The sequence below is a fragment of the Scaptodrosophila lebanonensis genome, unplaced genomic scaffold (assembly GCF_003285725.1).
Source record: "Scaptodrosophila lebanonensis strain 11010-0011.00,11010-0021.00 unplaced genomic scaffold, SlebRS2 tig00000155-arrow-arrow-pilon, whole genome shotgun sequence".
NCBI classification, from domain to species: domain Eukaryota; kingdom Metazoa; phylum Arthropoda; class Insecta; order Diptera; family Drosophilidae; genus Scaptodrosophila; species Scaptodrosophila lebanonensis.
The window spans coordinates 134,131-158,395 of NW_022060594.1; the positions used below are offsets into that span (position 1 = coordinate 134,131).

General features: G+C 37.9%; 2 protein-coding genes across 2 annotated transcripts; both read right to left on the reverse strand.

Moving 5' to 3' along the window:
- Positions 1-16,017: 16,017 nt before the first annotated feature.
- Positions 16,018-16,949, reverse strand: LOC115629520 (protein PRRC2A). Its single transcript, XM_030525999.1, has 2 exons — positions 16,851-16,949; positions 16,018-16,784 (listed from the first exon to the last, which is right to left on the reverse strand). The coding sequence occupies exons 1-2, from the start codon at positions 16,897-16,899 to the stop codon at positions 16,249-16,251; spliced, it is 585 nt and encodes a 194-aa protein (XP_030381859.1). The 5' UTR covers positions 16,900-16,949; the 3' UTR covers positions 16,018-16,248.
- A 2,750-nt stretch (positions 16,950-19,699) lies between these two features.
- On the reverse strand, positions 19,700-21,188 carry LOC115629517 (cell wall protein DAN4). The gene is made up of 2 exons (XM_030525998.1): positions 20,976-21,188; positions 19,700-20,890 (listed from the first exon to the last, which is right to left on the reverse strand). The coding sequence occupies exons 1-2, from the start codon at positions 21,058-21,060 to the stop codon at positions 19,809-19,811; spliced, it is 1,167 nt and encodes a 388-aa protein (XP_030381858.1). The 5' UTR covers positions 21,061-21,188; the 3' UTR covers positions 19,700-19,808.
- Positions 21,189-24,265: the final 3,077 nt, after the last annotated feature.

A 24,265-nucleotide genomic window follows, 5' to 3' on the forward strand; every position in this document is an offset into this window, starting at 1 on the left:
TGATGGTCAGGGTCGGAGTACGGAAGGTGCCACAGTGGCGGGTGTCAGAAGGGGGCAGCAATGTGGGGTGTTATGTTGCTGGGTGTTAACTTATAGTATATATATGATTGAAAAAAAAGAGCCCATTCTCAAAGCTGAATATAATAAAAAGTCTGATGAAGGCAGCTAATGGCATTTAAAGAATTGTACATTCTCTAGACTTTTGCATCAGCCCTCGTAAATATGCACATATGATATATTCGTATGTATATCTCTCTGCCCCTTCCCCTTTGTTGTCTTCGTCTTCACCACCGCCCTTGTGTTTTTGTTATTTGAGATCAAGTCTGCGGCCAGTTATGTTATGTGATAAGAATGTTTCTCTCTCTGTGTGTGTGTGTGTTTGTGTGTGTGTGTGTGTGTGTAGCTGGGGTTGGGGGTGCGGGTATGTGTGCCCCCCAGTTAAACAACCCCCCTTTTATGGTGTATTTCCTGAATTTGTTTGCGCAGTCTTTCGTTCCGCTGCCATTCCCATTCTGAGCGTCCTTTCGCTTTCATATCGTTCGGTGCGTGTGTTTTTGTGGGCATTAACATAATTTTATTTGTTTTTATTTCCCTTTCTGGCAAATTTTTCAATTTCAATTGAATTTTGACATTAGTCCAAACCCACTGCCGCACCCCGCATCCCGCACTGTCCAATGGCCTTTGAGGCCTCCGGCTGTTGGGCCTTAAACAAAAATGTTTCACGCTTGCCAGCAACTCACAAATTACACAGATTTGCCTGTCGGATTTGCTTTACGGATTTTGGGCCTTAACTGGGCTCACCTGGGCAACGGAAACCGCACGTCAGCCGGCGCCCAAATTCAAAAGTTATCTGCGTCATCCCCGAATCCCCGAATCCTTGCCCATTCCCACGGACGGTTGGTGTTAACTTGCCGGCAATGAGCATCAATGGACGCTAATTGTGAGCTACAATTTGGGCAGCAAGTTGCGTTCAAGTGCCTGTCTTATGGTGGGCAGTTTAAAGCTTGCCCCCTGCCCCGAGCTGGCCCGGCAACTGGAGGCAGAGGTGGAGGGTCGATTTGACAGGCGACGCGAAGAAAAAAAATCGCGAAAATGTGTAACAAAAAATGCGCAGCATTGAAGCGACACCAAAGGAATTTCCTGCTGACATTTTTTAATTTTACACTTGACTGACTGGCCGGCCAGTCGGGACAGTCGGCAGACTGTCTGTTGGACAGTCGCTCCCAGGCCCAGTTGCTGGCCAATGCCGCAATGGCTGCTGACACGGCTTACATGGCATAATACACATACGAGTATATACGTAGATACTTATGTATGTGTATACACAACATAAGTATGTAACTTATGTATACAACCGTGTGTGCTTTACAATGCACACTACCGTACAGAACTGGCTGAAAAAAGTGCCCGGATTTGAAGGGATACGCCAACAAACTCGTACTTGTACCATCAAATTAAGTTTGTCCTTTGGTGTGCGGAGCTATTTAGTACAGAATGTCGCTTAAGATTCTGGGTCTTTGCTTTCCATTTACATCGACTCTACTCTCTGCTCTTCTATACTCTACCATTCTACACGATTATATTTTATTTTATTCTTCTATTCTAAATACTTGTAGTAAAGCTCCTGCAGAAATGCTAAGGACGATAAAAAACTGTACAGCTCAGCAAATAAATGCAACAAATTAGCCCGATGAAGGACAAAAATAATTGATGGAACAATCGAAAATTGCATTTGTTTATTATTTTCATTTATTTTCCATAATATCATGTCGACATTTCGTTCAAATGACGACTCACAGTAAAAGGTAACTGTTTCAAATGGAAATTGTTGAAAAAAAGCAAAATATATAATAAACCAATTGTTCTGCAAAGAGTTTTGGAAGGAGTGTGGGTTAAAAGGTTATCAATGCATCGCAGTGTTTCTAATGTACTTGTATGTAAAAAAGCTGGGCGCAGTCAACTCTATAATCCGTAATTAATTATTAAATTTTAAACCAACAATTGGACTTGTGTAAGCCTCTTCAATCACTTTTTTTTTGAAAAGCTTTAGCTGCTAGCTTCCCTTTAATTAAATTAGATTTGAATTTGGCAATGGACTTTGTGCAATTTTATTTTAAATATAAACATGTAATTATTTGTAGTGCAATTTTAAAGCTGAATTGTGTCGCCTTTTGAATTCCAGTTTGTAGTGGCGCTTCAATGTTAATTAATTTCCTGCATTTTATTGAATTCTTTGTTCTATTCTATACACCCAGCAGACGGGAGAAAAACAAAACACCAGCACGACCTAAAAGTTCATAATTACAAAATCCAAGCAACAACAACAATCACAAAATCACAATAGCCCTAGCATACTCCTTTCATACGTAATAATCATAATTCGTAAGAGAGAACGCATTTCCTCTCTCTCTCTCCCACTGCCTTTTTCTGCGGCAGATCTGCGACAGTGGTGGGGGTTTGTTATTGTTTTTTTTTCCACCGGCCTCAAGAAAGTGGAGCGCGAATACAGTTAAATATTGCCGGAGAGGATGAGAGATAAGCGGTCATCGTTAGTCTGCATTCGAGCACAGCGCTGCTCAAACGTCGGCGGGAGGAGCAGTATTCTAAGCGCGGGCGTTTATTTGCAAATAAAAGTGACTTATTTGTTATTATTATACAAATCGCGTTATTATTAAAAAATATTCAATGTTGATCAACGCACATGGCTGATAACTAAACCTCCATGCATCAACATTGAATATTTTTCAATGCAACCACATAATTAGTTTGTGAAAGTGCATTTTGGTTAAATTTGCGAATGTGAGGCAGCTGCGAATTGGCAAGAGAACAACTGCAAAATGTAAAGCAAACTTATTTCTATGCCTAATTAATCTTTTCGCTTTTTTAAAATTAAAATCCGTGTGAAAATGATTCATTAATTAGCATTATACATGTGAAATGTGAGGTTGGAGTGAATAGCGGCGTGGCCAGATCCTTTTTTGCTTTCTTCTTTTGTTCTTTTTTTTTTGAGTGGATTGTTTTGAGTGAATTTGTTTTGAGTGATTTGTGTCACTCGATTGTCCAAACGCACAAGAGAAAATAAAACCAACACGCGTTAGTGTTATATGCAATGCATACAAAAATATAATTTATATAACTGCTGGTTACTGCAAACTCAACTCGGTATGTTAATTATGCACTTTTATAAATAAAAAACACACAGTTCTCCCTTACCTTCGCTCTTTTAAGCCGTTCAATGTTTTCAGCATAGGCTTCGGGTCCGTTATTCGATGTTCTCATTTGTGTGACGGCATTGCTGCGGGATCTAAGTAGCCAGAATGGTGCGAATATACACAACATATGTACAAATATATCGCGCGCTCGCTCACTCATGCACAGCGTCTAAGCCCTACAATCAACATCATTGCACAATGAAAATGTTTGAATTTTTAAGCTTAATTCAATGGATATATGTATATACATTGCTAACAGAGATCAACTATAGATAGTTGTCAGTAATTTCACAATCCTATACCGTATTCTTGTTCTACCCAAATAAATATTCTAAAATACTTACAAGTAGTACGCAATTAATCAGTTCAACCATTAATAGTTTGTGACTTAAAAAGAAAACGATTCTAGGTCACAATTGTTCAGTAAAAATACCAATTTGCATTCACTGCGCTTGAAACTTAATAAGTATTATTAATTAATATTATCCACCAGATAACTAATATGCGCATAACTAATATGACTGTTTGTAGCTGCAGTGTGCGATATGTCCTTAATAGATTCAACAAATCTATGCAAATTTAAGTAGCGCTCAGCACTCACAAACTTCTGTCCATTTCCCTTCCGATTAGCAATTATGCAATGACTTGCCGACAACTTGAACTTATATTCTATTTACATAAGCCGCCATAAGCGCCCAAAATTTTAGCCCGGCTTTAAATGAGAAGGACGCGTGCCCGCCGGACCGGCAATGGGGCTGGAAGCGGGTATGGGGACGGGAGAGGGTTTCATGTACACGAATCTATATACATAGCTCCGCTCAGCTAAGTTGTTGTTTCTGCCCATTGCGCTTTGCTTATTCATGTTATTAAGTCATTTGCATATTTTTTGTTTACGTTGAAAACAAGATTTTGTTATTAACTTTATTTAATTTGTTTGCTTTTGTTGTTGCGCTTGCGAGTACGTCCTAAAATGAAAATGAAAGCAAAAGCAAACCAAATTATAGAGCCATCGAAGCGCGCAATGATGATGCCATGTCCATGAAGACGGCATCGCTGGAAATTCTGTTGATCCAAGCGGTTTTTGTGCCTCAATGGACACTAGTTTGTTTTGGGCTCCGTCTTGGGCTTTTGGGTTGGTTTCAGTTGGGGTTGGGTTCGGGTTTGGGGTTGGGGTTGGCTCTCGTTCTGGTTTGATTTGTTTGACTTCATTTCGATTATCAATTCGCTGCACTTACCAAAAGGGTATTGTAATTTGGGCTCATTTCCAATTTCGTGGCCACATCCCCCCAAACGCAATCATTGTCATTTTCATCTTTATTTATAATTTTTATTTCGTGCTGAAGCTGCCTTCAGCATTCAACTTTTTTTTCCTTCTCAACTTAAGATAAAAAAGTCTAAAACCAAACATACTTCTTCACTTCAGAAACACTAAGAAGAACTGTTTTATATATAAAATCAAAATCCTCAATCCAATCATAACTTTAAAGAGATATAATCTTATCTGCATATAACAGTCTTCTCTACAGGTTAGGCTGCAATGACGCCCCAGTCTTTGCAAGCCCTTTAGGTCTTAACTTTAACACTAAATTCCTGGCTTACTAGCATAGGAGCAGTTGGCTTCCTACAATTAAATTATTTTCCAACTCATACAGATTTTAATAAAGCGTAGGTTTTCATAGGTTTTCGAAAAAATATATATAATAAATTATACTATACTTTTATGAATTAAGTAGAATAACTTTTCCTTAACTACTTACTATTTTTTTAAGCCTGTTAGGTCTCTGACCAAACATGGCTGAGATTGGGGGCAACGGGTCGGAGGCATTAATAGACGTTATTGTATAGTTTTTTTTAGGCTATCTTATCTTTTAAGTTAAAATTATAACGTTGTATTATTAAATATCTTTATTTTATTTTATAATATATTATAATATAAATCATAGTTTTTGTATATTTATCAACAGCCCTAGGTGTTGATTTCCTAAATAAAATAAAAAACATTCTAGAGTATCCATTAGGAACTACTTATCAGAGTAAGAACCAATATGTATATGTACTTATATTAAAAAAAACGACTATAACTCTAATCTCCATTCCACAACTCGACGCTACGTACTGTCCAATAATTACATTACTTTAATGCCAGAAAAGTATTAGAAGGGAGCATTTTTTAGGTAAAAGCAATTGTGCTTAACAGTTTTAGTCAGATATGCTTGGGGCATAACTTTTAGTTCCTGTTTCTTCGGCGCTTTTCCTTTTTTCTGCGCCATTTTCCTAAACTGACGCTGTGTAACTAAAGCTTTAGCATCAAGTCCTCCAAACAATGCAAAAAAAGCAAGGAGCGAAAGTAGAAATGGAAGATGCCATAAATAATGCCAAGTACTGTCTGCTGGCAGTCGACAAGAAATTCCGTGTTTCATTTAATTGTTGCAGGGGGTAGGGAAGCGGCAGCTCTCGGTATTGGATGGTACAAGATAAGCAGCGTCAGACGCAAAAAGTAAATGTTAAAGTGGAAATTTAGTTTGCATAAATTATGCGTGGAGTGTGTCTCAAAATACTCACACACACACACACACACACTCACTGGCACAACATCGTATATAGACTGACCCCAAACAAAGTCGGGCACTTGGGGCTGCCGCTTGAATTTCTATGCTACGTTTTCTGATTCACATTCTGATTATCGCCCGATGCCACTGTCTGTCTGTACATATATCTATCTAAGTATTTGTCTGTCTGCCGCCTGTCCGTCCAAGCGTCCGTTTGTCCGTTTGTCTGGCATCCAAGTGCGTGTATGACGTCGTCGTCGCTGCAACCCTTCGTCGTCTGCTCCTCCGTCTGCTTGTCTGGCCCGTTCAGCAGTCTTTGCGTCTGCTGTCTGTTCGCATTGCCTTTGAGTTGGGTCGTTCACTGTCCAACTTTCTTTTCTTTTGGGCCTTCCATTTCGTTTGGTTTCGTGCCAAACTTCCGCATGGCGGAAACCGGTTTGTGTGCCGTGCTAAATGGCGCTTCCGCACATACCATGTGTGTGTGTGTGCACGAATATATATACATTTATACATTTGTATATACTTGTATATACACATGTGTGTGTGGCGAAAAGTCTGCGGCACTGCCTTTGAGTTTCACCTGCTCTTGCTTGTGGCCGGCTTGATATATGCAGCATTTTATTTGATTAGAATTGATTTCGTTGCTTATGAGTTGGAAAATCTCGACATGGCGGCAACTTCTCCAACTACTTGGGTGCCACAATTGATTGTTTTGTCGCGCCAGAAAACGTGCAATGATTTATCTTCGCCTCTTCTTTGGCTGCCATGCAACATTTTCTGTAATTAACTTTTGTATTGAAGCTGCTGGTCCGAAGCAAGCTATCAATCAAGCTGCCCATCGTATGAATATAGGTAGGGCTCTAGCTTTAAGCGCGTTCTTCAAGTCGGGTTGCAGCAGGTTTCTTGCCGCTAATTGCCAACTGGACGAAATGAAAGCGACGCCATAAACAGAAACCAATTTCCGCAGGCTACAGGCAAGCAATAAAACTTCAGCTACAGCTACATAAATATATTTAGCTTCAGCTACAGCATCAACTTCTTTAACTTCAGTTGCCCGTTTGCGAAATCAAGCAAAGCAAAAAGCTTAAAATAATAGCCGCAAAGTATGCAATAAGAAAAACATTTCCCCGTATAAGCTTGCGCACAACCAAGACGCCCTTCTAGAGCTCACAGCTTCGAGCTGGCAGTCAACAGCCAACAGTCCACTCCCCACAGCCCACAGCTCTGAGCCACGAGCAGCAGCAAGTCGAAGAAGAAGAAGAGCAAAAGTAAGCGCAGCCCACAAGAAGGCAACAAAAAAGCGAACCTGCGAAACTTTGCTTGACCAGCAAAGTTGTAAAGCGTCCCCTCCCCACCCAACACTTTCCCGCAACTCGCACACCAATACACTAACATTGTAGGCAATCGAAATCGCTAGCGACAACGATTTCGTGCATGTTCGACAACTCGTTGGCCATTGAGCACAGAAAACTTTTTGCAGCATACATTGCGGCGCATTTACCTACCAAGAAAGAAATGGCAAGGCAACAGAAGGGAAAAAAAGGAAAGTACAAGTAGCAGAGAAAATGGCACAAAGCACACAAAGATAGCGAAAACCAAGCTAAGAGTCTTGCAGACACTGCAACCAAATGAAAGTAAAAACGCATTGACAGTCGACTGTCAAAACTTTTTTGATTATCTTAATTGCGATTACAGCCCGGCTATCCACACTGTGATTCAACGGGGGCGCAACCCCAACAGACAGACAGACAGACAGACGAGCGAGCAAGCGAACGAACAAAACAGACAGATATACCAAATTTATAGTAAAAGCGCAGTCGCACCTCTATAAGAGAAATTGTGAAAAGAACAAAACACACACCCTACTAAGCTATACTACTACTGTATTGTACTAGATGGTTCTACTTATCCGTCATATTCTGCTAGAATGTGGAAGAATGATTCCAGCTTAATGCCTCAGTAAAGCCATTCATTTGTCTAACTTTCTTCGGTAAAAAATATTAAACATTAAATTCTGTCTAGTAGATGACTGTTTGCTTAAAACTAAACAGAAGTCTGAACAAATTTCGAATCTTTACTGCATTTGGGGAAAAATTCCAAGCCTTATCCCAGGCTATTTTTTATAGCCTGTACCCAAAGGGTGAAAGGCTATACTAGTTTTGTGCGCATGTATGTAACACACAGAAGGAGGCGTGGCAGACCCCACAAAGTATATATATTCTTGATCAGGATGAGAAGACGAGTCGATATAGCCATGTCCGTCTGTCCGTCTGTCCGTCTGACCGTCTGTCCGTCTGTCTGTATGAGCGCAAGGATCTCAGTAAGTACAAGAGCTAGGATAACCAAAATTGGTATCAAGGTTCCTATAAGCCCTAGGCAGAACGAGTTTGTTTATTTTTTCTGATACACCCCCCCACTCCCCCGCAATTCGTATTTTTTCTTATAACTTCCGTAATTCTCGGAATTTAAAAATCAATTTTGGTAGGTACATCCAGTTAGTACTAATGTGTCCGTGTGCCAAATTTCATCATGATAGGTCAATTCTGAAGAAAGTTATAGCCATAAGTAAAATCGCTGCTCATGCGCTGCCTGCAGCTCTGTCGGCAGCGCTGCCCGCAGCTGTTGTTGTTGCTGCTTTTGTTCAACTTTGTGCTGCATACATACACGCATATAAACACGCATAGGTACGTGATGTAAATGTGTGCTGTTAAAACTGAACATAAACATGTATTCTAATTTAATTTAATTAATTATTTTAATTAATTAATTCATTCATTTTTTTTAATAATTTATTTTTAAAAAATTTTTTTTTTTTTTAATTTTTCCTTTTTGTGGAGAGTACAGGCTATTTTACTGTCGGGCTTGCTCGACTGTAGCGTTCTATCTTGTTTTATTTTCAAATGTGAAACGCTGCTAAATTCAATCTAAACAATAAATAAAGCCACATTTCAAGTCGTTTATTGTAATGAAATAAAATATTTGTTTTTCAAAACTTATTGTGTATTACTTTTTAACTGACTTCAAAAAATGATTATTTTCGATTTGGAAGCTGGTGCTTCCCGAATGATCCAGTTCTGACAATGGCATCCATACCTTAAACATATGTACTTCATTTAGTTCACATGGCTGAAAACTCTATTCCTGAGTCGGATGCTGTTACTTCGAAATCATCCTGGAAACATTAAATCATTTTAAATGACTAAAAAAGCGTTCATTGCACTAGACCTGTAGTCGATTTTTTTGGTAAAACTTGCTTATATTGCAGTGCTGAAAAACAAGCTGTTTTGATTTGGTTTTAAAAATATTACTGCCGACTACAAATCGAAAAAAACCGCTCATTGTTTTCATGTGTAGGCTTTTGTAGATAAATACTGCTCAATTAATGTACTAGAAAGTCCACTATAAGACTGTAAATAATGTTTAAATATAAAACATAATAAACAGATAAATTGCAAGGTCTAATTCTTGGGCACACATTGATTCAATGATGGACTTCTTGGAAACTCTACGTTTACATTGAAAGTTTGTTAAAAATCAAAAATTCTATTCTAAGAGTTCGTTATTGTGGGGATTTACTGCAGACATTGGCATTGTCAGTGGCATTGGCGAGAAATCGCAATAACAACAACAACAATAAGGACAACAAATAAAGGAAAAGAAATGCGCAAGCAATTGAGGGCTGTGTGGGTTTTTGATGTCAGGCTCTGCGGCTGGGAAAGCCCAAAACGCAGACTCACTGAAATTAGGCAGACAGTGTACGGCCGTCACTGACACCGACACCAACACCAACACACGAACACAATCACAATCACAATCACCGGCGTTGTCCTCGCAACTGGAGATGCCTGCAGCCCAACTGACATTAACAAGATTGACCCCCAAACTGTGGCGAAATGAGCCAAGGAAACTGGGGTATAAAAATGCTGTGGAAAAGTTTGTAGGCACGCATTGCGAGCCAACTTTATACGAGTATATATCTCTCTTTGATTTTTTCTGCCATAGTTGTAACTGCACGCAAGAAAAAAACAAAATCAACGAGCAGACAGCTTCTTTGGGGCGACAAAAGTTGGGCCAAAGTTTTGCCAACTGGGATTGGCAAGGGAATGGGAATGGGAATGGGAATGGCATTGGCAATGGCAATGGGAATGAGATTGGGGAGGCCTGTGGTCAGCCCAGGCGTGTAACAGTTGACTGCAATTACTGGCAGCCGGAATCGGCCTTCTGGCCTCCACTGCCCATAATCACAATTCGAAAATAATAATAGTTCTGTGAGAATTTCTGATTAACTATGGGACTGCTAACTGCCGCACGGGGCACACGGCCCTCCAACGACCTAGGCTAGCTAATTTATTTATAATGCAATAAAGAGCGCAGTAGAAAATAGCTGCTAGCTGTGTGCTAGCGTTCTAATTGATCCGAATGGCTAAACTCGGATAAATAGTACATACACACATACATATATCCAATACTAATGAGCAGTGAGTGCACCCAAAACTATGCAATTGCAAACCAAAATCAATCGCGGCATAATACGAAAAATATGCAAAAGTATGGCGAATCAACAAGCCAAAATATTTGCATTAAAATATGAACTGGTCTGGCGGGAGGGGGGGAAGGTCGACTGGGTCGGTTGGTTCGGGTGCTTACAAGTTACAAAAATAGCTGGCGCTGCATTTTGCTTTGGTAAGCATTTTTCCAAAACTGCTGCATTGGCAAAATGCTGAAAAGTCAACAGAACAGCTCGCAATAGCCAGCCAGCAATAACAACAAATATGATTTCATACATATTTATTAATGTTTGTTTGCTAAACAGAGCGCCAAAGTTTACGCACATCGAACAAAATATTTACATCGTACACTTGCCTACATTTCCCATTCAATCCCGAGGGGGCTTCGAAGGGGGTTCATTTTCGGCTTAATGGAATTAAGTGTATGTAGCATTTTAGCTTAGTGAGCGTTATGAGTGTATTTGCCATTGTTTTAAAGGTATATAATTGAAATGAATTCTAAACAAATACAGGCTAGTATACTAAATATAAACAAACAATGATGAACAATTTGGAAATTTGTACACGAACTGAATTTATCTCTCAGTTAATAAACTAATTTATTATTCTAGTATACAGTAGTATGTACAAAATAAGGCTATAATGCGACTTAATCTAAGCTACTTTGGAGTCGATTTTTAGCATCAATACCGGTAGATTATTGAAAACAATTGCATAAACTTTTAAAGTTTATTGTACATCTATGCCATTAGCTTCTAGAACTGTATTCGATGTTGGTACATCGCTACAGAGTAACTATATCCACCCATGGTATTTGCAGCTGATTTAAATAATCAATTTTATGAACAATATGTTTCATATACTCCCGAGTAACAGGTATTGCTAATCCGAAACGTTTTACAAATGTGATCAAAATATAGTTTAATATTTTTGTCCATGAATGGAATAGATCAGATGATTTGGATTTTCGTAAATAAGAAGAAAGGAAGAAGGAGGATTTCCTAGAATGGGCGAAAATGTAGGTCAATCAATAGCTAATAATCATTATAAGCCGAAGAGTGGCTTCCCTAAAACGGGCAAAGCACATTATGTTGCATATACAAGAAGAAAGTATAAAGTTCATCCTCGTCACCATAGTACCCATTAGTTTTAGCAATTCCCTATTAGACACAATCGCATTAGTCAAACATTTTCATTACAAAACAACACATTTTTATCTGAATGTGTATATGTGTGTGTGTGTTTCAGACTAAATCAATAAAGCCAGTATTGGGTAGAGCTCGTATTTTACCGTTTTACAAAACTTATTCTTATTTGTGCAATTTTAAATTACTAGATACATTAAGTTCCAATTATGGATAAAATTGACAAATATAAGTATATTGTGGGGATTATTCAGGCAGACATCAAAACAAGATGAATATTTCATTTTAAATACAGTTAAACCTCGATACGCCGATCTATATTAGTAGTTCGTTTTAAACTTCCTTTATGCATGTGTCCATTTTTGTTTTTCTTCTAATGATCATATATGCCGTAGTTTTCGAGTATAGATCTAAAAGCATTCTCCTAAGCAGGACAAGTTGGTTTGTTTTTGGTTCGTTAGTTCGTCATAGCGAAGAATTTTACAACCCTGTCATTTGACAACTAGTCCAAAGGACACGTGATTGCAGTGGTCCTTGCGGCTTAAATATCAACAACAAAAAATCACAAAATTTAAAGTAGTAGGCCTTGAGAAAGTTATGACTGCCTTGTAGTGATGCAAATCCGAAATGTGTATCGATGTTATACATCGGAAACGAAAATCGCCATGACAAACATCAATGCAGCGATGTATCGAAAAACCTGACATCGATTTTTAATGAAAATGTTTAATTTCAAGGGAGAATAACATAGTGTCAAGCGGGCTCAACTCTTAATTTAAGAGTCTTAATTACCCAAAACCCACTGCTGTGCATATTACATTCGCAGAAAACGAGTACACCCCTTGGTTACGGGGTGTAAAAATAAACTAGGTGCTCATTTTGGCGTTTTGTAATTCAAAAATATATCCTATATTTAAAACGTTTCATAATTACAAAGTTTTCTTATATTCCATTCATATTCATATATTCATATTAATATTTTTAAAGAATATTAATTTGGAGAGCTGCCCTGGCAGCCGCTGAAATAAGCCTTTCGGAAAGCATAGAAGTCCCAAGTACAACAAGATACTCCTTGGCAGTATGATGCGCAGCAATGTCTGTAAAATCGTAAAAATCGATGGGAACATCGAATCTAAAAACATCGAATTAAAATCGAAAACAATCGCTAGCGTAAAAATCGATACATCGATGTATCGATGCATATTTACATCACTACTGCCTTGGCATACGAAATGTTGTTCATAAAAATCAGTTGCTATTTAGCCGCTGCCTGGCAAACAAGTCAGAACGGCCAGCAAAAATCATTTTATTTTAATTTAATTTTGAATTTCATTTAATTTTTGTTATGTTTTAATTATTTAAGTGTCTTGGGCTATTCTTTTTGGCATCTTTATCATCTGGCGAATGCGAATAACTTGACTTTCAGTTGTGTTTTTATATTAATTAAATTTCTATTTTATTTTTATTAGAAATATTTATTTTATGCATTGTACCTTGGGTATACATTTCATCTGTCTTATGTTTTAGATTGGTAGTATTATTTATAATTTTTTATTAACTTGTTATATCTTTTAATATGTTTTAAATTAACTTAAAAATGGGTTATCTAAAAAGAAGAACGCATTCCTGGGATAAAAATAATCTTTTCTTACATCTTTTGTTTTAAATTAACTTAAAATGGGTTATCTAAGAAGAAGAACGCATTCCTGGGATAAATATAATCATTTCTTATATCGCTTGTTTTAAATTAATTTAAAAATGGGTTATCTAAAAAGAAGAACGCATTCCTGGGATACAAATAATCATTTCTTACATCTTTTGTTTTAAATTAACTTAAAAATGGGTTATCTAAAAAGAAGAACGCATTCCTGGTATAAAAATAATCATTTCTGACATATTTTATTTTAAATTAACTTAAAAATGGGTTATCTAAGAAGAAGAACGCATTCCTGGGATAAATATAATCATTTCTTACATCTTTTGTTTTAAATTAACTTAAAAATGGGTTATCTAAAAAGGAGAACGCATTCCTGGTATAAAAATAATCATTTCTGACATCTTTTATTTTAAATTAACTTAAAAATGGGTTATCTAAGAAGAAGAACGCATTCCTGGGATACAAATAATCATTTCTTACATCTTTTGTCATCTTTCTTAATATGTTTTAAATTAACTTAAAAATGGGTTATCTAAAAAGAAGAACGCATTCCTGGTATAAAAATAATCATTTCTGACATCTTTTATTTTAAATTAACTTAAAAATGGGTTATCTAAGAAGAAGAACGCATTCCTGGGATAAATATAATCATTTCTGACATATTTTATTTTAAATTAACTTAAAAATGGGTTATCTAAGAAGAAGAACGCATTCCTGGGATACAAATAATCATTTCTGAAATATTTTATTTTAAATTAACTTAAAAATGGGTTATCTAAGAAGAAGAACGCATTCCTGGGATACAAATAATCATTTCTTACATCTTTTGTCATCTTTCTTAATATGTTTTAAATTAACTTAAAAATGGGTTATCTAAAAAGAAGAACGCATTCCTGGGATAAAAATAATCATTTCTGACATCTTTTATTTTAAATTAACTTAAAAATGGGTTATCTAAGAAGAAGAACGCATTCCTGGGATAAATATAATCATTTCTGACATCTTTTATTTTAAATTAACTTAAAAATGGGTTATCTAAGAAGAAGAACGCATTCCTGGGATAAATATAATCATTTCTGACATATTTTATTTTAAATTAACTTAAAAATGGGTTATCTAAGAAGAAGAACGCATTCCTGGGATACAAATAATCATTTCTTACATCTTTTGTCATCTTTCTTAATATGTTTTAAATTAACTTAAAAATGGGTTATCTAAAAAGAAGAACGCATTCCTGGTATAAAAATAATCATTTCTGACATCTTTTATTTTAAATTAACTTAAAAATGGGTTATCTAAGAAGAAGAACGCATTCCTGGGATACAAATAATCATTTCTGAAATTTTTTATTTTAAATTAACTTAAAAATGGGTTATCTAAGAAGAAGAACGCATTCCTGGGATACAAATAATCATTTCTTACATCTTTTGTCATCTTTCTTAATATGTTTTAAATTAACTTAAAAATGGGTTATCTAAAAAGAAGAACGCATTCCTGGTATAAAAATAATCATTTCTGACATCTTTTATTTTAAATTAACTTAAAAATGGGTTATCTAAGAAGAAGAACGCATTCCTGGGATAAATATAATCATTTCTGACATATTTTATTTTAAATTAACTTAAAAATGGGTTATCTAAGAAGAAGAACGCATTCCTGGGATACAAATAATCATTTCTGAAATATTTTATTTTAAATTAACTTAAAAATGGGTTATCTAAGAAGAAGAACGCATTCCTGGGATACAAATAATCATTTCTTACATCTTTTGTCATCTTTCTTAATATGTTTTAAATTAACTTAAAAATGGGTTATCTAAAAAGAAGAACGCATTCCTGGGATAAAAATAATCATTTCTGACATCTTTTATTTTAAATTAACTTAAAAATGGGTTATCTAAGAAGAAGAACGCATTCCTGGGATAAATATAATCATTTCTTACAGCGCTTGTTTTAAATTAACTCAAAAATGGGTTATCTAAAAAGAAGAACGCATTCCTGGGATACAAATAATCATTTCTTACATCTTTTGTAATCTTTTAACTTTTAAAAAGTTCTTTAATATGTGGATCAAATTGAAAACATAGCGAAAACAATATAAGAATGCAGAACTTTAAATATTTTGAAGTAAAAGAAACAATTTAAATAGACTTCTTTTTCTTTTAATGTAATAATGCATCTGAATACTGACTATCTGAATACTGACTATTTGAATACTCAACACGAAACAGAACAGAACCACTCGGTTTGTGAGAGGAATTGATTTAATTGATGAATTGATTGATTGAAAGGATTCAGTGAGGAGTTTTTGGCTCTATGGGCGGACATCTCTCGGGTCGTTCCCTTCATAATCTGTTTTTTGATCCTGGGCATGGGTATGCAGTATGGCGTCGCATTACGAAATCGAATCCATTTCCATGTCGCACAATTCGACACCTCTACACACAGAGCGGGCCACATACGAGTATGTATGTATGTACAAATATAGTACGTATTTATTAAGTAGGTAGGCGAGTACTTAGCACCGACACGCGCATTATCTTTTCGTGACAACGGACAACATAAACCACTTTGCGAACATTTTATGAGTGTGCAGCTGGAGAGTGGGCGGGAGCGTGATGGGCGTGGTGGGCGTGTCTGTAGAATATTCTCGGTTTATGCAAATAATGCGCGCAATATGTCATGAAGTTGCCGCCGCCTTCATCTCGGCCGACCAAAAACCACTACTGACAACTTTGATGAAGCGTCGTGGCGGTGACATGTCGCTGGTGGTTGTGTGGGTGGTTGTTGGGTGATGGAGCCCAGTTTGTGATGTGTCGGCACACATTTACACACAAAACAAAAAAAAAAAGAAAAAACGGAGAAGAGGGGGAAAGAATGCGTTGACACAAAATGTATAAAATGTATAAAATATTGGCTGTCTACGCATGGGAACAAAAACTGGGAATTCGATTTATATGCAAATGATATGCGGGCAATAAGGCAAACGGGAAGGTGTAGGTCCCCAACCACGTTGCCTCTTGCCATGGGCATTTTAATCATATTTATTAAGAATTTAATTACATATACGACATACATTCTTTATATATACACACACAGATATATATATCTATATATACTCTTAGATATGTATATGGGCAACCAAAACAACCCTCTTGCTTCCATTCGCATTAGCCCCTTAGGTGAAGTATTTTACGCCCGCTTCGTCATCGTCGCGCACATCATAGGAGCTGGGCTGGTACTTAGGCTTGCTGTAGCTGCAGGATGGACAGGAGCTGGGGGGCTCATATTCTGGTGCCTCCTCGGACTGCTCCTCTGACTCGTAGGCTGGCGGAGATGGCGGGGATGGTGGGGCTGGTGGTGCGTAAACGCAGCACGCTGGCGCAGCAGGTGGCGCCGGCGGCAGCTTCTTAAGCTTCTTGGGCAGCAGCTTCTTCAGCTTCTTGGCTATCTTGGCTGACTTTTTGGGCACCTCTTCTTCTTCGATTTTCTCCTCCTCCTCCTCTGGCTCGAGCTTCTTCTTTTCCAGTTTCATCTGCTTCTTCTCGTCGAACCACTCCTTCATTTTCTCCCACTCCTTCTCCAGTTTTTCCAGCTTAGCCTCCTTTTTGGCACCGAATAGGTCCAGAAAGTCCAGCTTCTTTATCAGCTCCTTCTGGTCCGGGTCCTCCATTTTGGGCAGTTTCATTAGAAATGCTTGAGCCGCGTGCAGCGCTGCGGATTCAATTATAATTATCACTTATATGGGTTAGTTGTGGATTTTGAACTTCTTAAACTCACCCATGCAGCCGACCAAGAGCAGCACCAGGTTTTGTCTACACAGTTGCATGTTGTCTTCGGTTGTATTCTCAGGTCTTGTCTTCGCTTGACTTGTGTCTAGAGTTCTCTGTTGTGGTCTGTGGCTTGCGGACGCTGCTTATAAACCCAAGCGTGGCTTGGCCCACGGGCACGTGCATGCCAAGCTCTGATAATCGTGAGGCAGAGCACGTGCTTCGTGCAGCTGTGTCCGCCAATCTCTCTTGACATAGTTTCTTGACTTAGACAAAGTTGGACATACCTAACTATGCGGTGCTTGGGCCCTCGATAACAGCCCCCAATGAAGACGACGAGCAAATAGCAGTTCAATGCACTGCACCAGTGTAGCAATCCAATCTAATCCAACTCTCCGCTCCACTCCCCCTAGACTTGGCCAGCCTGTCACTTTGATTAGTGAGTAAATTATTTTCCATGTGAATCCAATTCGCCCCCAAAAGCAATAATTCTCGCACACTTGCAGCAACAATTCCATTTGATTTTTATATGAGGGTGCGAAACTTTTTAGGGCCAACAAAATGGCGCAAGCTGGCACAAAATGGCAAACATTGGCACAGATTTTAATGACCCGCAACGAGTGTAATACCAACAGCAACAGCAATAGCATAGACTAAGGACAAAAGAGGAGCTCGCTGCTGCTCGTTGTTGGCGTTTGTTTGCAGCCAGGACCCTCATGCTAAAGGAGCTCTGCGCTAATTGACTTGACCGCTCGCCATTATTGCGCCGTCACCGCGCAGCTAACAGGGCCAAGTGGGCCGGGGGTGTGGCCGATGTGTTGAAAGTGGAAGTTAAATTGTGTTTGTTTAGTGCGCCTTTGCTGGACGATGGACTCTAGAAGCACCAGAGTCTGCAGCTGCTGCCTGTTGGACTCATGCGCTGGCTTGGAATCGAAATCGAGCTTCAGCTCCGGCTTCAGCTCGATGTAGACCTGGGCAGGAGTATATGCATATAGAAGTGTTTTCTTCATTTTGTTGCTGTATGTGTTGGCTGCTTGGGTTGCGGTTTGTTTGCTTGTGTGTTTGTTTGTTTGTTTATCTGCGGGTGTACGTGTGTGTGTGTGTGTGTGGGTGTGCGTGTTGCTATTTGTGTTAGACAAACAGTTTGCTAAATTAATTGCACACCAACTGCTATTTGCCATTATGTGTGTGTGTGTGTGCATGTCTTTGCGTGTTTATGAGTTTTTGTTTCACTCTGAACAATATTTGTTGTTCCTGTTGCTAGTTTATTGTCATAGCCAGAGATAGAGTTTAAGCTTAAATCATTCTTCATTTTTTCGAGGCAATGCGTCTATCGATCTCGATTGATATTGTAGTTATTGCCAATAGGATACAATTTCCCATTCGATTCGTATACATTAATATCTATCTATCTATCTATTTATATTTCTACTGTCAAAAATTTGCTTTGTATTTGTTTTGCTTGTATTAAATATTATTGTCGATTTTTTTCGATGTTATTTGATACGAAAATCAGCCACCGAACATACATAATTACATTTTAATAATTCTTTATTTTGAAAGCTGAAGCTCAGTTGAGAAATCGGTCTGTCTATCGATCAGGAGTTGTGTTTTAGGCAATGAATAGCTTAGTGTTATCTATTAATCGACTTATCTATCTGCTTATCTATCTGCCAATTCAACCAATACAGTTAATTATATTTTAAAGAAAGAAACAGGCTTTCATTTTTAGATAGATATTGTAAATTTAATCACTTTCCTACTTACATTTAATAAATTTAAGAAGCATTGTGTAATAATATTCTCACTTTACAGATAATCCCAACATAATGCCGATCTTCAATTTTTATAAAACCTGTTGACATTTATATAATTGCCACAATTAAAATCCATAAATGATGCAAAGTAGTTTATAGCTGCTGTTTCATTAATCGATGCATTAATGAATGTTAATTGCTGGTTAAAGCTTTTATGCATATAAATAATTAGTACAGTACATCTTCGATACGAAAACCCAATTATTGAAGATGTTCTTTTTTAACACTCTGAAGCTATATTGCTTAGTATGATTCAATAATAATATAAAAAGGGATTTCGTTTTCAAAATGTCACATTTGTGTTTGGAAATCAAATAATTTTTCTAATAAAACTACGCTTTCAGCTATAGCTGCTTGATTAAAACTTTTGTTGAATATTGAAATTTATTTGATATTTTATTTAATTTATAAAATTATAATATATATCTCACTTAGTTAATTGACTTACAATTTAAAATACTGAGTCACTACTCAAAAAAGCTGTTGAGCAATTAATGTGAAAACAGATTTTGGTACGGAATCAAAATATATTGAATACAATTGAAGGAACATGATAATAGCTGGCAATATATTCGTTATTTAGTTGCAAGCTTGCTAATTTTTTGTTTTAAATTTTATAGCACATGAATAATAAATTATTTGACAGAGCCCATTGACCTCGAATCGAGAAAACATTTTAGCAGTTCTGTTTAGTTTTCCTTCAATCCCCTCCAACATTTCTCCTTAGCTCTACACTCCACCTGCAAATCGTATTAATTGTGTAACATGAGTGTGCGTGCATAATTGGCGAATACTGTACTCTTCATTTTCTGCTGATATGGCAGTTTGTTTCGGTTAATTTACGAACTGTTTAATATTTATATGCGCCTCTGTCATCACCATTGCTATTGTCATAACTCATTCAATCTGGAAATCGTCACACAATAGACATCAGACTGCTCGACAGACAATTGTTATGAAAATGGAAACAATCATCGGTTTTTGTTTATCATTTTGAACAAATTTTATTATAGTTGGTCAACAAACATTACGTTACAAAAATAAATAAGTAAACATATTGTAGTTAGTATTAATTAAAAAAAAAAAGCTTAAATTTATCGTAGGCCCTGTGCGGGTATATCGTATATGGCATAGTACTCTCAGTCTCCCGATTACTGTCGGATGCGTTTATTGTCGATGTTGCCCAAACGGAGGGGCAGTCCTGGCAATGGTTCGAGCAATCCATTGGCACTCAATGCCACGATCTCATCGAATATGCTGGCATCGTCGCCAACACTGAGGTCTATGGGTGGAGTGAAGGGGGCTGGTGTTGTCGTTGTAGTCGTCGTTGTTGATGTCGTTGTCGTTGTGGTGGATGAGCGACGACGATTCTTTCTACCTTTGCGACCCTTGCGACCCCTCTTGTGCTTGCGCTTGTGCAGTGGCAGAGGTGCTCTCGGGAAGGCTCCTAGTGTGGTTGAGATAACTGGTATTGCTGTTGTTGTATTCAAGACTTCCGTAACTGTAACATTGAGTGGCGCAGTGCCGACTGTCGTTGTTGTTGGTGGTGGTGGTGCTGCTGTCGTCGATGTGGCAGCTATAGTTGTTGTGGTTGTTGGAGCAGGTGTTGTGGTTGTTTCCGGTGTCGCTGGCAGTGCTGTGGTTGACGTTGTTGTTGGTCCTGTTGTTGGCGCTATTGTAGATGTTGTCGTGCTGGTTGTTGTAGTTGGTACAGTTGTTGTCTCTGTTGTTGTTTCGGGTGCTAGAGTAGTTGTGGTTGTTGTTGTTGTTGGTGCTGCTGTTGTACTTGTTGTTGTGGTTGGTAAAGCGCTAGTTGTTGGTATCGTTGCTGCTTCTGTGGTTGTTGTTGAAGCCGGAGTGGTTGTTGTTATTGGCACTGCTGTAGTTGTTGTTGTTGTAGTAGTTGGCGCTGCTATTGTCGTTGTTGTTGGGGGAGCTTCGGTTGTTGCAGGAGCCACTGTTGTTGTCGTCGTTATTGCTGGTGCCGTTGTTGTGTCGACAGCAACTGTTGTTGTTGCTGCTGTCGTCGTTGTGGTGGTGGTGCTGGTTGTTGTTGGTGCTGTTGTTGTTGTTTCATTGCTCGCAATCCCCGCCTCGACCGCAGCTATTATCTCACTAACATTTATCGATATTGTCTCATTCACACGCGTCCCATTTGCGGACTCCACGGTGTTATTGGAGCTGACAATTGTGGCAATAAATGTCGAGTTCTGCGCCACGCACTGCTGGCAGACTGTGAATAAGCAGGAATAGAAATGCAAACAAAAATAACAAGCGAATCAATTAAAGCCCGACGACCACACAGCTCAACTAATTACCTAATGTTGTCACCACAACGAGCGCAATTAAATGTCTACGTGCCAACAACATCATCGTCTTGTTCATCATCATCATAATCATCATCAACAACGGAGTCGGAGTCGAAATCGAAATGGTTTCTGGCTCTGTGGTCGTCGCAGCCTTCCTTAATTAGCCTTTGGACTGTCGTCGTGCCTTGGTATTTCTGGACTGCCGCTAATGTTGCTGCCGATTCCGATTCCGATGCTGCTGCTGTTGCTGTTGCTCTATAAATTTTGTTAATTAAACTGATTTGCAAAATGATCAGCTGGCTCATTTTTATATCCATGTCCATACACACGTAGGCCGGAAACGTGTGGCCTGTACGTGAGTTTGGCAATTTGTTTATCATGTCTGCTGCTGATTTCGACGCGATCGAAATCAGTAACAATTGCTATCGCTGCGCTGCGCTGCTGCCGTTAACGCTTCTTCTGGTGCTGCTACTTCTTCTGATTATCTTGTCGGACCAGTCGCTGCACATTGTTTTTGTTGTCTTTCTTGACCTATGTAACCGGCACCAATAGCCGGAAATGTAGTACAGCAGTCAATGCCGGAAGCAATTCTGGAGCTCATTTGGTTCCGCCAATGGAGTCTAAGTGCTTGGCCTCTGCAAATTTCCATGCATTACCCCTTAAAGCCAATCGATAGATATTTATTTGAATAATAATAATAATAATAATAATAATAATACGTTTTGCAAACACTGACAAGTGCCATCACAACAATGGAAACTAATTAGCATTAATAGCCCGCATTAAATGGAATAGACCACGTTTGCTGGCGCCATTCAAATGAAAATCAACAAAAATATGCATCCAAAAAAGTCCTTTTAATTATTTACAAATACAATTTACGGTTTTATACTAACATTTTTTTTTTAGCTCGGTACAAATAATTTTAATTATTTAAATGGACGTGACGAAAAGTAAATGTGCGAGCTGCATTAAAACTAAGTATTTCCAACAACAACAACAACAACAACTTAGCCAAACACGAAACGTATATAAATCGATAAAGCGAAACGGAACATACTGGGTGCTCTGCACAGGCAGAGATGTAGAAAGAGACGGCACTAACAAAAACAATCAAACAAAAACACATTGCACTAAAAGACTATTCATTATGTATTATAAAAGTTGAAATAATTTTCATTTATAACAAAAAATATTGGCACACGATGGCCATAACTTTTAAAACGCCCCTATCATTTCAAATGCAGAAAAAGAGAGAGAGCTGTAGAAAGAGATGGCGATACATTAATACAAACACATTGCCATTCATAAAAGGCTATTCAATCCGCACTGAAAATGTTGAAATCATTTGAAAATACAGAGAATATACAAGTATGTAGTATATTGAAACATCATGAGAAGAAATCTTATAACTGCAAAATCCATTCAGCTGCAGTTGAATAAACTAAAAATAATACTTCTAGAAAGATATGGAGAACACATAGCACCCCATAAAAGACTTTTCATTCTGCAATAAAAAGAACAAATCAAATGCATTTTCAAAGAACATACTGATAGTTTTAATAACTTTGTAAACATTGGATAGCATTGATAAATAATTTCTACTTATTCCAAATCCAATTAGCGGAAATGCTTGGATTTAAAAACTTTTTGAACCTTTCGATGGATTTGCAAAACAATCGTGTCGTAAAATCTAAGCAGCTTAGAAAGCAAAAACAAAGCATTTGTTTTAATTTCGTTTGCTTAGAAAAGTTCTTGCATTTAGTCGAGATAATCGTAAGACTCAAAACTATTCCATTCCATATGTATGTGCATAAGTGTGTCTGTTTGAATGTGCGAGAATCTTATCTGCGCTTTAAATTGCTGACTACACAATTGACCCAGTCTCGAGTCTCAGCCACAATTGCACAATTTAACAATTTTTGTTGTTCAACACAATTGTCAAAACATGTAGAGCACGCTCCATGACGTCACAGCCGTACGTGCCAAACTACACCTCAAGCTGGAGAACATTTTCGTATATAAGTGGCACACTCTGTAGCCAAAGCAAACAGTTCGAATACTCGACGATAAGTTCTTCAACAACACCAATATGTTCAACAAAGCATTTGTAGCTGCCCTGATCTTGTGTGGTTCGTATATAGAATGAGGATCCAACAGGAAGGACATTCTAATCCAGGACTTTCTTCATTTTGTTTTTTTTTTTGTAGCCTGCTTCTTTGCGGCCATTAGCGCACGTCCTCAAGGGCTTCCACTTGGGGCAGGCAGTATCCTTTCCGGCGGGGCTAACCCTGTTGGCGGCTTGACTGGTGGCTTGACTAGCGGCGGCATAGTGCCTCCCGGATTGACCAGTGGTGTAGGCAGTGCGGTGGGCGGTGTGGCTGGAGGACTAGCAGCCCCAAAGCTAGTATAAGCAAGAAAATGTTTTAGAACAAGTTGTAAACAGCATGAGTTTGTAATTAATAAACCTGATGTGAATTCCATCGTATTGCAAAATATTTGGTACCACCAATATATATATGGATGTGTTTAGTTTCGAGCAAACACAAAACCGAGCTCAGTTCCTAAAAACGATATTGAGCCAGTCTAAAGAATTTGAAAACTAATTTGATTTGAATTGCCGGATCGATCATTCACTGAGCAAATGAAATTGTCTCGAAACCCCATACTGAGCTTAAGACCTTAAAGAGGTGTACTTGTTTTAAAGTCGACTCCATGACATTAAAGCAAAAGTAAATCTCTAACAATTCTTTAGTGGTTTTATGACACTAGTCCTAATAACCAGCTGGAAGACAACATGGACAGTCCAATTAGAAACAAAGCGCTACCAAAACAGGTATTCATTTTTGTGCTTGAAAATCCGATCACATTTGACCCGGGCTGTTTAAAAAAAACAACATTTTTATGTTTTTTAATACAAATCTTTATTATTATTTATTCCGAAGGCAATCAGAATGTACGCCTTTAGAACTTACTTAATCATCATCATCATCAGAGATGTGCCTTAGTTCCGTCTGCAAAATACTTTTTAAGGCCCCAATCGACATATGGCGCATTCTCCAGAGTGAATAATAGATCTTTGGAACAAAAACCAAAAGCAGCCAGGCGAATAAGTTTTTTGGGGTTTGGGGTTTTCGTAAAAGTGTGTCTTTTCTCGATTCAGACGAGATGTGTACAGCCTCTGCTATATGTCTAATGCCAATACGATTTTGGATTTTGATTTTGGATTTCGGTAGGACAGACTTCTCAACACGCTTTTAATTAACTTGAATATCTGAACTATAGACTTCAGATTTAGG